General features: G+C 38.3%; 1 protein-coding gene across 1 annotated transcript in view; it reads right to left on the bottom strand.

The window, feature by feature from the left end:
• csmd3b (CUB and Sushi multiple domains 3b) overlaps positions 1-13,641 on the bottom strand; it is a 393,297-nt gene that overhangs the window by 12,989 nt on the left and 366,667 nt on the right. Inside the window, exons 61-63 of the mRNA XM_079590749.1 lie at positions 9,123-9,296; positions 4,825-4,898; positions 1,295-1,406 (exon numbers count right to left, since the gene is read on the bottom strand). Coding sequence (XP_079446875.1) covers positions 1,295-1,406; positions 4,825-4,898; positions 9,123-9,296 — 360 coding nt within the window. The remainder of the gene's footprint in view (positions 1-1,294; positions 1,407-4,824; positions 4,899-9,122; positions 9,297-13,641) is intronic.

The following is a 13,641-nucleotide window of genomic DNA, read 5'->3' as shown; positions in this document are numbered from 1 at the left end:
ACATCCTACTCTCTTTGGTGGAATGACTTCTTTTAGACTTAGCAGCACATGATGGATGTTGTGAGATGAATAATCAATGTCTTAAGAATATATTTATTCTGTGGCTTCTTATGGAACTACTTTAATTAGCAAAGCAAAATAACTTGCCATTTGGTGTCTCAAATGCAAGTTAACTGATATTAATGTCTTGTTAATAGAAAAATTGGCATCTAAGTTTATTTCAGTTTAACTGACACCACTGTTGTAGTCAAGACCAGCTCCTTCAAATCAAAGTCAAGACCGAGAACAAAACAGGGTAGAGTAAAAATATGAACTTGAGGGCCAAGATCAAAACATGAAAATATGTGACTCACTCTGACTCTGACTCAAGGCCAAGTCCATATTTTCATGTTTTTGGTACATGTAGACTCAGTCTGGACCTGAACTCAACTGTCTTCTGGCCTCGATTGAGCTGTTCTCGACTATACTGGTGGACTCGTTTCTTTGTAGCTCAATTATACAAATATATTCTGCATTGACCTTTATTAATGAGAAACTTCAACAAATATAAATTGGTATTCTGACAGATTCCCATGAATGTGGCAACTGGTACACTCATGCCATAGAAAAACCATTTTGGGTTCCCCAAAGAACCATTCAGTGACCAGTTCTTAAAATATATATTTTTCTCTTAATGTAAAGAACATTTTAACTCTTTCCCCGCCAGCGTTTACTAAAAAAGTTGCCAGTCAGTGCCAACATTTTTGATCATATTCACAAAACTTTTATGAAAAAAAAAAAAATCTAGCTTCATTCATTCTTTAGCATCAAGACTTTAAGGAACTTTTGGATTTGGAACGCTTATCAAACCATATGAAGTAGTCCATCAACACCCCAAAGCTTCCTTTTCATGCGTTCGACATTTAATTTGGTAATGCTAGGCAGTTTTGATTTAAATGTTGTTGAATGTTTGATGATCACGTTCGCTTACTTGTGCATAAACTTCTATCTGCTCTTTCTGGTTTATGCAAAGCTTGTTTTTTGGATCCGGAGATGCTGTACTATTTCAGAAGATGCATAACAGCGCCCCCTACCGTATAACAGTGAAAACATGCATTGCAGGAACAACTTTTCAATGGCGGGTAAGAGTTGTGTCATAAAATCTCTTTTGGTGGGAGTTAATAATAATAATAAATATTTTTTCAAGAACTGTTTGTGTAATGGAAAGGTTCCATGGATGTTAAAGGTTCTCCATGGAACCATAGATGCCAAAAAGTAACCTTTATTTTCAAGAGTGTATAGGGATAAGACTTACGGATGCACTCCGGCTGTGTCCCGCTCCAGGTGAGGTCAGTCTGGCAGAGACGTGTGGTGGAGCCCTGCAGCAGGTGACCAGGCTGACACTGGAAAGCCACCATACTTCCAACCTACACCACACACACACACACACACACACACACACACACACACACACACACACACAATCAGACATTGCGCTCCCCCAACTCTCTTCTGGAGGCAGATTAAACAATATTAAACACCTAATACTTGCAGTTTTTGAATGAAAGAAGGGCTTTTCACCCTGCGCTTAACCCCAAATTAGGGTCATTCTAAACCCTGCTTTTAACCCCAGGTAAAGGAAAGTTTCACAGGGTTAGCACCACTTTTTACAGGGGGGTATGAAACCTCGCTCCAGAGCAGGAATAACGCTGCTTTTGTGCTGTTAAAACCCTTTGCGCCATCAAACTTGTGCAGTATGAAACGATGAGATGTTAGAATGATATGCCACAACCAATCACGTGCCTCATATTCACGTGTGTACAAAACACGCATTGTACAAAAACAGTCATTTCAGCGTTTGTCAAACGGAGAAGGAAAACGTATCAATTCGAGTGAAAGAGACCCTTTCATTCTTGCCTTCATTTAGAAAAAACGTGAGTATTATAGCGCACAATTCGTCCAATCAATGATACTGACACCGAAAATATGCAAGTAAGGACGTTAATATGTACAATGTACAATGTGAAACTTTTGAAAACCCAGGATTAATTGTTAACCCTGCGTGAAACGTGAAGCAAGATAACCCAGGATTTCAATTACCCGGGTTTACAATGACCCTGTTTCACTCCTGAGGACAGAAAAGACTGCAACTACAAAGATGTGGCTTGAAATGTCAGATCCTTCAGGTTTCTTCTGCATCGCCGTACGCCATCTGCTTCCCAGACTCACTCTCTTAAAAGCTAAAGTGGAAGTGTGCTAATGTCGGATGGATTTTCTCATATATGCTACTTACCTACTTTACCTACAGCTCAAGTAATCACCCTTACAAGCACTTAGGAGGCCATTGTGACCTCCTTTCCGGGCCACTAGTGATGTAAAGTGCCACTTATTTCCATAATATATGGTAGCGCTCCTCATGCAAACGTGTTCGGCTATACGTTATCATCAGCAAGGTCATGGTACAAAAAAGTGTTGCATATATGCCTGTGGGCGTGGGCTGTGCTTTAGGATACATACGAGAGAAGTAAGATATTAACACATGTCACAGAGTGCCATGTGGGTTTAGCATATTAATTGATTAACATGTCCCCGCTCACTGCGAACACAGTTGACGAGGCATAGACACTGCTGCTTATCTGAGGTGTGCGATATCTCCTCTCGCCGACTCCAACATCATTAAGCCCCGGAAAGCAAAAGAGCTTGACTGGCTCCTTTTTCTCCAGGCCAGACAAATGATATACGAATATGGAAAGGCTGATATTTAGCGGTTTCATGAAGCCTCCGGAGGGCCTGACCTCTGATACTGTAACGACTTGAATTCTTAATGCCAGAGATGAACACTCTTCCTTAGCAATCTCAGGGCCCTATCTTACACCCGGCGCAATGCAGCGGCAAGCGCGACGCAAGTGTTTTTGCTAGTTTCAGCCCGACACAGTTATCATTTTTACGTCCTGTAAAAATGCATTTGCGCCCATGGGCTGCTGGTCTGAAAACGAGGTGTGTGTTCAGGCGCATTGTTGGCGCGATGCTATTTTTAGGCAAGTGAAATAGACTGCGCCATTGACCAACTGAAACCAGGTCTAAAGTCAATGGCGCAATATTTTTTTTGTTATTTAAAGAGCGTGTTAGTAATGTGCGCCTATAGGCAGGTACACAACATGCGAATACTCTGCTTATTACACACATAGGGACGCGCAGCAGCACACAAACGATCAAATTATTACAAATAAAAGGATTACAATGTAAAATATTATTATTGTGTACATAAAGATATGGTGGAATCCGGAGATGGTCTGCTCCCGCGCTTTAACCTCGCACACGAGCAGATCCGTTTGCGCTCTGGAGACGCATTCGGACTTTCCACTATCAAATTCTGTCATGTAAATAGCGAATCCGCTATGGCGCGAGTGCAACTGGCATTTAAAGGGAATGTGAGATGAGACTCTGATTGGTTTATTGCCCGTTACGCCCAAACCCCACCTATGAGTAATGTTATTACGAGCTTTTAACTGCAGCAACTTTAGTATACGCTATTGGAGCTGGAATTACCATGGCTGTAGCGACTGCAGACCAACCCATTTTAGATTTGCCGAGATCTGCCCACAAAGTTACTTGCGTTTCGCGTTTGATACTTGCGTTTCAGATCGTTAAAATAGGGCCCATAGTGTTTCTGTTTTTCACATCTCTCTCAGTTCACCCGTCTGTCCTGCTCTCCTGGCGAAACATAATCATATTTATTTGCACTGCCGAGAAGTTGATTTTTTTTGTCCTATTCGAGTGGTTCTCAGGTGTTATTACATCCATGCATACATTTCACCGCTCCTCAAGACCACGTTTGGAGTGGAAAAGTCTTGAGAGGGCTTAATATTATTTTGTAGTGGATGTGAGGGAATGAAGGGCCTTCACCAAGTAGTTTGTCTGGAGTGGGTTTGAGAAAAGCCATGAATCATTCTTTAGATCATTAAGAACGCTTTCATGGAAGGAATAAGGAAAGATATGAATTTATTTGAAGATTAAAGGAATACTTCACCTAAAATTTTTAATGTTATTCAAACCCCAGTATTAATTTCTGTCTTCAGTGAAACACAAAATGAGGTCTTCGACTTTGAGAAAGTGCTCGGTTATTCCATGTCATCAGAAGCTGTAGCTTCAGGTTAAAATGACATACGGGTTAGTAAATGATCCAAAATGTTTCATTTTTAGATTAACTATTTCTATTTAAGCAGTGGATCTCAACTAGGCGGCCAAGATGACATAAAATGATTTCAAATAAAGACAAAACAAGTATTTAAAAAATCCTAAACCACACAAAAAAATCTTGTGTTAACTCACCATCTCAACAATGGTTTTCTTTGAAGAATTATAAAAGTGTGATTACTATACTTGGAAAAGTCATATACATTAACAAATTCTTGAGCATTTTTATGCTTATTTTCTATATCGATATAGATTATTCTAGTTATGGCAAGCTCTGAAATCCTAAAATATCAGGTAGAAATTGTGAGTATCCTTTTCCAGTAAATATCAAATATCTGGAAAAGTCATGGGGCGGTGAATATTGTTGTGGACAATAGGGGGCCTTGGACTAAGTACAAAAAAACAACAAAAGTCTAATAATATTTTTTATAATATATAACAATAGTAAAAGTTTAACTGAAAAAAAAGAAGCTTAATTCGGTTAATATTACTTCTTAAATGATCCATTTCCGGAGAGTATTTGCTTAATCTTAGTGTTTTGGTTCGTCCCTCTTTGGCTTTCATGAGAGCAGCACTCAAGCTGACATGAACCTTGAACATTAAACTCTGACACAATGTTTTCTATTATACATGTAGTCGTCCTGCTACCTTAAAGCCAAAGGTCCTGTTGAGAGAGCCATAGCGGGGCGTCCCAGGGTTCTCACAGGTGGTGCGAGTTGGCTCTGGGGAAAGAAAGGGAGAAGAAAGACAAAACAAATGAAGATCCAGTCACATTCTTCTTCTTCTCAATATCTTCCTATCAGCCAAAACTGATACAGTTTCTTTCTCACCACCATAATAACAGCATTTCATCTCTCATAAATGCGTGCAACATAGCCCAGAGCCCAGACACATCGCTCAAAGCAGTGCTAGGGCTTATGGTGATTGTTATGGGCCTGTGTGTTTATGTAAGTGCTGCAGCAGTGTCGTAACAGTAGTGTTTTCTGGAGACTCAGCAGGGGGCAGTGTTGCTGCAGAAGTGCATCTGCTCCCACACAGATGTGCTGCTCTGTAATTGGGATGTAGAGCACATTTTGAGCTGACGCAGAGACCCTTGATTCAATGCAGGCGTGCAAATGACAGGACAACCTGCGAGGCTTACACAACCAACCCCTTATCCATGCCGTTTTTTGTGTGTGTGGGGCTTCTAATACCGAGTCAGCACACGGAAAATATATGACTGCATTGCCATATGGAGAAAAGAGTTGCAGACGGTGCTCGTGGTGCTTAGATTTTCAAAATAAGATTAAGTAAAAACTACTACATGCACATGGGACATGTTCACATCACATCCATATGGAAGTTTTGAAAGTTTGATTATCACCACCATTGAAAAGATATCTGGGAATGGAGGTACTCAGATGAAAATTGCATTTTCCTTACAATAAAACTTTGGCTGAACAGTACAATTGATAAATTTAGTTTCTAAATGTCTCTGATTGTTTCATGCTCTTGGCCGCCAGTGATGCATTGCAGAAAACACACTGAGGTCAGCACAAACCTGTCCTCGCACGCAACGACCAGTGCTATGGGTTCTTGTACCTTGCACAGCTGAGTTCAATGTGTTTTGAAGATGAGGTCATGTCACACAGCCTGTTCATGTCACCGTTTGCCTGCGTCTACCAACTGATGGATGAATCTGTGCTAGAGTTTGGACGCACAGCCCTTGACATCAACAACAAAAGATATGGAAAATGCTTTCTCTAACTTTTAAAAAACGATGTATTCAATGCACAATTTTAAAGGAACACGCCGACTTTTCCCCCAGAGTAAGATAAGTCCATACATACCCTTTTCCTCTCCGTGCGTGCCGTAACTCTGTCTGACGCACCCACCGCTAGCCTAGCTTAGCACAAAGACTGGAGGTAAACGGCTCCAGCTAGCACACTGCTAAGTGACAAATCACTCCGCCCAAGTAGCAGTGCTTCGCCTTCTGAGAATATAGTTCCCAGTATGTATACGGTTAGAAGATGGCTGTGTCTCATGTGACCTTGTTATATGTACACGCTGTGACTATACAAATCACAACATGTAAATAGGAAAATGCTGGCGTTATTTAGTCACTTATTGGGAGCAGTATGCTAGCTGGAGCCGTTTACCTCCAGTCTTTGTGCTAAGCTAGGCTAGCGTTGGGTGCGTCAGACAGAGTTACGGCACGCACAGAGATTTATGTATGGACTTCTCTAACTCTGGGGGATACGGTGAATAAGATAAAGTACCAAAAAGTCGGTGTGTTCCTTTAAGATTAGTTCAAATACATTATTTGCATTTAACCATACTAGACTACATGTTTTATTTTTATTATTTCTCAGTAATTCCAGAAGTACCAAGTGGAAACTGGCAACAGCCAATAGGATTCATTCTATAGCCATTCATTCTATACCCATTCATACCCATTGGTGTGGGTAAATATGCATTGGCATTTTAGAGCACTTAATTAATTTTTCATGGTGTCTTTGATGGTGTAATACTGTATGAGGCCATAATAACACTCCATTGAAACTGCTAAATGATTACACCTGCTTTGGGGCCATGGCTGACATCTTCTGTCGGCCCAATACACTAAATGCTTAAAAACGCCAATCAGAGCTCATCCAAATCTCCTGCTGGCTGTTCACAGCTCCTCAATAATGGCCTCACAGAGTTGGGACCATTTATTCAATTACTTGCTCAATTAAAAACAATTATCAATGTATTTATTGATGTTAGGAGAAGGACCCCCTCATGAATGCATAAACTGAGGGGTTTAATCAGATAAACACTGTACGTAGGGGACAGTGAGAGGAGTCTTTGTTAATGAGATGTGGAGAAATTGATGTAGTCGTAATACAGCCATCATACACCGGAAAAGAGGTATGTATACATAAATATAACTAATTCACATGACTCCTTATTTGCCCCCGAAAGCAGCTTTACAGAGATTAGTGTCTTTATATGAAACCCTGGGAGGAACAAAGACTCGAAACTCCCACAGCCCACTGTGTTCTGGGGAAGTTTAAGGAATTTCAACTACAGTCAAACTAGCCTTTAAAAATGGTTAGACACACTGAAAGTTAATAACAAAAAGTTAGCTCAATCGACAAGAGAATAATATCAGATGATAATATAAGTTATCCTGCAATCACAGCATTTATATGGCACAAAACAGTAAAGATTGAAATCTGGGTGACAGCATTATGCTGAATATTACTTTACAATATATACAGCTAAGTCAAAAAAAGTGCCAAACAACAGCTTTAACTGGTAAAGTGGTAATTAATTAGTTAATTAAAGTCGGCATAACATGTAAATTCAGCCTATTTTGAAAAGGCATTGATCTTATAAAATATCATAACTCAATCTTCTGTTGAGATGACAGATTTCATGCTGGTGATATATTCTACAATTTAGTCTGCTTAAACCCCGCCCCTTTCTTAAAATCAACATCCAATCAACAGCTGATGGATAGAAACAAGTACCTGGCCTACATTTGTTTGACACATTACCAAAAAATATCTATTGCTACTTCCATTTCATCACAACTTTAATGTAAAAAAGTAAACAAAGCAACTTCAAATTGATTAATAATGCTTCACAATAAGTTTAAATTTATTAACATTACTAGTTTTGTAATAAACCATATTTATTTTTTATTTTTGACCATTGTTCATTGTGGATTCATGTTTGTTCAGAATACATTAATGTATTATTCAGCACACCTGTGTTTGAGGAGGTCATGGGAATCGAGCCGAGATGCAGAGGACAATAACTTCACAACAGCTGCCATTGCCGACTGTCAGGAAACAAGTTTGCCAAGTTGACGTTTCTCATGCAATATAGTTTTCCCTGACCTCGGCTCCACACTTCATTCTCTCTACACGTCTGCCGACTGTTCCCACTTCCCGTGTTCTGAGGTCACTAAAAGGAGTGTTCTTCCCCACCGTAATTGTCAACACAACATCAGGCGGGCTTGGAGCAGCGCTGACCTGGGCTGCCAGGGCTGCGGGAGGGCATCGATTTCTGTGACATTGTTGTTGCTAAATACTTTTGAGCTTGTTTGTGCACTGGGCGACAGAAAAAGACCAAAACAAGCTTTCCGTTGTGAGTGGAAATCATAATACTCAGCAGCTGGAGCCACTGGAAAGTGTTAATTGGGGCAAAACTTAAAATTCTGACCACCTAGCTTAAATTTTCAGACTTTCGCTGAACTGAACTGTAAAACATTAAAGAGACAAAAGTCTTAAAGGGGAACTTTTAATAGCTTTTGTTTTTGGGCTCTACTAGAATGGGTTTTCATGCTTGAATGCTCAAAAAAATATTATTTTCCCCATATTCTCCATTGTTGCAGCTCTTCCCAGTCTGTCAGTGTGAAGCCCCTCCTTCTGAAAAGCACACTGAGCTCTGATTGGTCGGCTGGATCGATGTGTTGTGGTCGGTCAAGCGCTTCGAGCATGTTTGGGAAATGTCCCGCCTTTTACCATAACCGCCAATTTCAACACACTACTAACTAACTCAACCAGGCACCGCCCCTTTATTCTGCGTATGAATTATTTAAATGAGGAATATTGTGACGTGTTTGTTCCCAGAAGAAAACTCAAGACTACAATTTCAGGGAGTTCAGAAACAGTGACACGGATATAGAGAATAACTCCCTTTGCTTTGTAACTTTGCAGATGCAGATCATGCTCAAACAGCAACATTGAACGTTGAAAACGTTGAACGTGAAAAAGCATCATCGGAGACCTTTAAGTGGCCGTAATTGCTTCTCGCTTAGCAGAGTTGGATATACGGCCAGCTGGCTTATTATTTGGTTTTAGGATTATTAGGTTTTGATATACACACTTATAACAATTATTATGGCAGTCCGTTTCAGTGGGAATTCAACATATGGTTTAAACATGCAAACTGTGTCAGCATAATTAATTTACCTATACAGCGAGGCTGGGATCCACTCCAGGTGCCGTCAGCCTGGCAAAAGCGTGTCGTGCTGCCCACTGGGATGTAGGGAGCCATGCAGATAAATGACACCTCGGACTGGAAGATGAAACTGCGGCCTTCCCTCGAGCCAAAAGCAGGGATTCCTGGATCTCCACAGAACTTTGCTATTATCACAGAAATCATAAAGAAGCACATTCAGCTAAATCATCCTCAAATGGTTAGTTATGAATGATGCTGAACATGTACACTGTTAAAAAAAGGTGATATATGCAGGACCTTAAGGGGTTCTGTCATACACACTCTAAAAAATGCTGGGTTGTTTTAACTCAAGTTTGGGTGAAATATGGACAAACCCAGCCATTAGGTTAAATTTTTAAATTAAAATTTTAACCCAACGTTTGGGTTTGTCCATATTTCACCCACAATTGGGTTAAAATAACCCAGCATTTTGAACGTTCCCATCATGGAATCAGTTTATGGATTTAGTTTTAGTTTGAATTAAACTATGAATTAAACAGCTCGTAAACATACTTTATCACTAGAAAAATTGTAAACAACCTATTAAACATGAAAGTGTTACACAATCATTTCTACTTATAGAACCTGTTTGGCATAAAGGGTTCTTAAAAAAAGGAGTATAATAGAAAGAGTATAATATAGAAATAGGTCTATATAGAACCCCATTGAACCTTTTTTTTTTTTGTGTGCATGTTTTATTATGTTACATCTTGGGTAGTGTCACATCTACCACTTCCCAGAAAGAAAGAAATGTAATGTATGAATATTGAAACTGTGAATAAGAATTGACAAAATTTAATTGAGAAAATATGCATACTGTGTACAGTTTACTCTACTGTGTTCGGTAAGATTTGTTAAAGTTCTTAAAAAAAAAAAACTCTTCTGCTTACTAAAACTGCATAATATTATATATATATATATATATATATATATATATATATATAAAAAGAAAAACTATATCATTACACTTTAAAATAACTGTTTTAATATATTTTAAAATGTAATGTATTCCTGTGATCAAAGCTAAATTTTCAGCATTATTACTCCAGTGTTCAGTGTCACATGATCCTTCAGAAATCATTCTACTATGTTTGTCTGGCATTCTCATATTTGATGCTCAAGAAACATGTCTGATTATTATCAATGTTGAAACAGCTGTTCTGGAAACCATGATATTTTTTAGGATTCTTTGATGAATAGAAAGTTCAAAAGAACAGCATTTATTTGAAATATAATATTTTGTAAGATTATGTCTTTGTCACTTTTGATCAATGTAATACTTTAATCCTTGCTAAATTATACTGACCCCAAAATTTTGAACAGTAGTGTACATATTATATACTGCAGGAATAGTAAGTATAGTATGTTAGTATGCTATTCTGGAAAAAGCCGCAGAATACTGTGGGAAGTCCCAAGCCCACGAGAGCGTTATCTATGACTCTGTCACTGTCAGGCAAACAATGAGTCTGAGGGAAAATCAATCACATGCTTGACGTCACCAACTGACTGATCCATCATAAATATGCTGGTCAGACTACTGTGCCTGAGATCTAGCACTACAAACTTGACTTTTCTTGATGAATTATAGATATGCTGTCAAGATATAAAATAAAAGTGGAAAAGAAAGAGAAGGAAAAAAATCAGTACATCACAAAGTCAGAGGTACACTTTCTTTCTCAAGCTAAAGTTTGCGTGGTTTTTTTTTTTTACACGCGAGGGCTAAAACAAGGGTACCTTTGTGATAACAAGGCTTTTTAAACTTTAAATTCTCACACCGGTTTCTTCATCTTAGATGTTCAAAACATCATACAGCATTGGATGTGCTGAAGCAGACAGAACTGATATCCCAAGCTACTCCATGCTGAGCCCACCGAGTCTGGTGTCCTCAACTAATATTGCTATCTAGTAATCCAGCAGATGTAATGCACATTTGTTGACCTATATGTACACATTCAATGATGGACCGCTTAATCAATCAAATCTGATCATTAATTCCGTGCCAACCGCAAGTATTTAAGGTGCAGACATAAAGCTGTCTGCTGTTTTTTTGTGAAGTATTGGCATGCATAGGGTTGCAAAGACCCACAGGGATGAAGCAGTCAGTTTGATTAAACGATTAGTTCACTTTCAAAACATTTTTTGCTGATAATTTACTCATCCAAGATGTCCATGTCTTTCTTTCTTCAGTCTAAAAAGAAATTAAGGTTTTTGAGGAAAACATTCCAGGATTTTTATCAATATAATGGACTTCAATGGCAACCAATGGTTTGAAGGTCCAAATGTGAGTCTCAATCATAGGTCTAAATGCAGCTTCAAAGTCTCGACACGATCCCAGTCGAGAAATAAGGGTCATATCTAGCGAAACGATCTGTCATTTTCTAAACAAAAATAAAAATTATATACTTTTTAACCACAAATGCCCGTCTTGTACCATCTCTGAGATGCGCCACGCTTTATGTCATCACGTTGGAAAGCTCACGCAAGACGTGCTTACAAAGCGAACAGGCAGACTAATAATGATATGCACAGGTAAGGACCATTTTAACCTGTTAGCCTTCAGCGCCACTTTTGAAAAATCCCCAGAAATTGCATACCCAACCTAAAAAAGATTCAATTCATTGACCCTTCGTCCTAAAAGCTCAAGTATGGTCTCATTTGAAAGCTGACACCTGGCACTTTATTGGAAATGTAGAATGAATTATTGTCATAATGAAAAAAAAATTATGAATAGCTTCAAAGTTGTGTAAGTTATTAGAAATTTATTTTTATGAAACATCTTCATGAAAATTAAATTGAAGTTGGCCCGTCAGCACTCTAGAAATGCACTCCAGCTAAAGACACATGTCTGACCATGTTATATTTAAAATTTGAAGGTGATAAGTCTAAAACTCTGTATTTTGTTAAATGTTTTTCAAGATCATCTCAAATGACTTTATTTTGAATTGACTCTAAAATGCAAACTTGTGTTTATTGTCATCTATTAGCATCTATTCAGTCTATTGTCTCTATTGTTTTGTGGTGCAAACGAGCCCCATTCAGTGTCACTCTCTCCTGCACACATTTACACCTTTCCAGCCGGCTTATGGCCATAAATATTATTTTCCTTTGTCTCCATTATAATCGCTAACGACTGGCTAATCACGGTGTTTCACCCCCTAATTTCTTTCATAATCTTCACTTCACATTTGAAACTGTATCAAATGCCTTTCTCAAATAAAGAAATATTTCAGTAAGCATTCCGATTTAGAAAAAAAATCATAAAAAATAACAGCTAGATGGCAGGTGCAACTAGAGAGCTAGCTAGCATGTTAGCTTAGCACACCATCAATACACGACAATTTATGAGATTAAAACCCTGTTTTATGCTCCAAACTTACTTTATAGCGCAAATCGAGTGTTTTAAATAATCTTCTATGAGCTTATTTGGCTTCAGAAAAGAAAATCAGACAGAAAATAAATGAGTTTATGGTATTCTGCATGTTTGTAAAGTCTATATCGATTAGCATTGCATTATACATATAATCTATTATTATAAAAATACCTGACATGGCTCGAAGAACACAGGTAAATCAAATATCATTGCAATCATGTTTATTGTCTTCAAAACATCTTTATCTGCATGTTATAGCGATCTCTGAAAGCTAACGTTAGCTGTGTTTATGTCAGTGACGTCCTGGAAGGTCACAGGTTATTGTTCTTCTTCGTGAGCTCCCATATTTGGAAAAAACTGTGCATAGAGCGCCCTCATTCTGCTGTATGGATTGAAAACACAGTACATCAGAGTATCCAGCGCTCTTTATGTATACATCGACGCATTTGGATATAAATTCAATAAATATTATTCCTGTCTATAGAAATATGATGTAAACCTATGATAATATATCAATATTTCTCCAAATCTGCACATTTTTGAGCCAAAAGCCCTGAGGAACGTTGTTTTGTCACGCGTTCTCAAGACAACAGCACCGGAGTTTTTTTCTGAATGGAGCAGCTGACGCTCATAATTCATATTAAAGGTATCGACTCATTTTTTCATTACATAAATCCTGACACAAATTAAGACATAACTGTCACTATAAGTTTCTCAGAATACAATAGTGGTCAAATACTGAAACGTGAGACTTATATATTTTTAATGATGTATAGTTTGTCAAGGTAATAACATTAAATCTGATAGTAACTTTGAACTATTTAAAAAAAAAAACGCTTCAGAGCGTCCTCGCTCTGGTGAAGGCTAACAGGTTAAACAATAAACTGACACAAATACATATAAATATAAATATGTGTCATTCAACATACATACATCATACTTGTAAACACTGGGTCGGTACTTCCGACTACGTCTTGCATGAGCTTTCCAATGTGATGACGTAATCTCAGAGATGGTACAAGATGGGCATTTGTGGTTAAAAAGTATATAATTTGTATTTTTGTTTCGAAAATTACAGATCGTTTTGCTAGATAAGACCCTTATTTCTCGACTGGGATCGT

Source organism: Phoxinus phoxinus, assembly GCF_949152265.1.
Source record: "Phoxinus phoxinus genome assembly, chromosome: 19".
Lineage (NCBI taxonomy): Eukaryota > Metazoa > Chordata > Actinopteri > Cypriniformes > Leuciscidae > Phoxinus > Phoxinus phoxinus.
The sequence above is the reverse complement of the archived record's forward strand: the minus strand, read 5'-3'. Positions and strand labels throughout refer to the sequence as shown.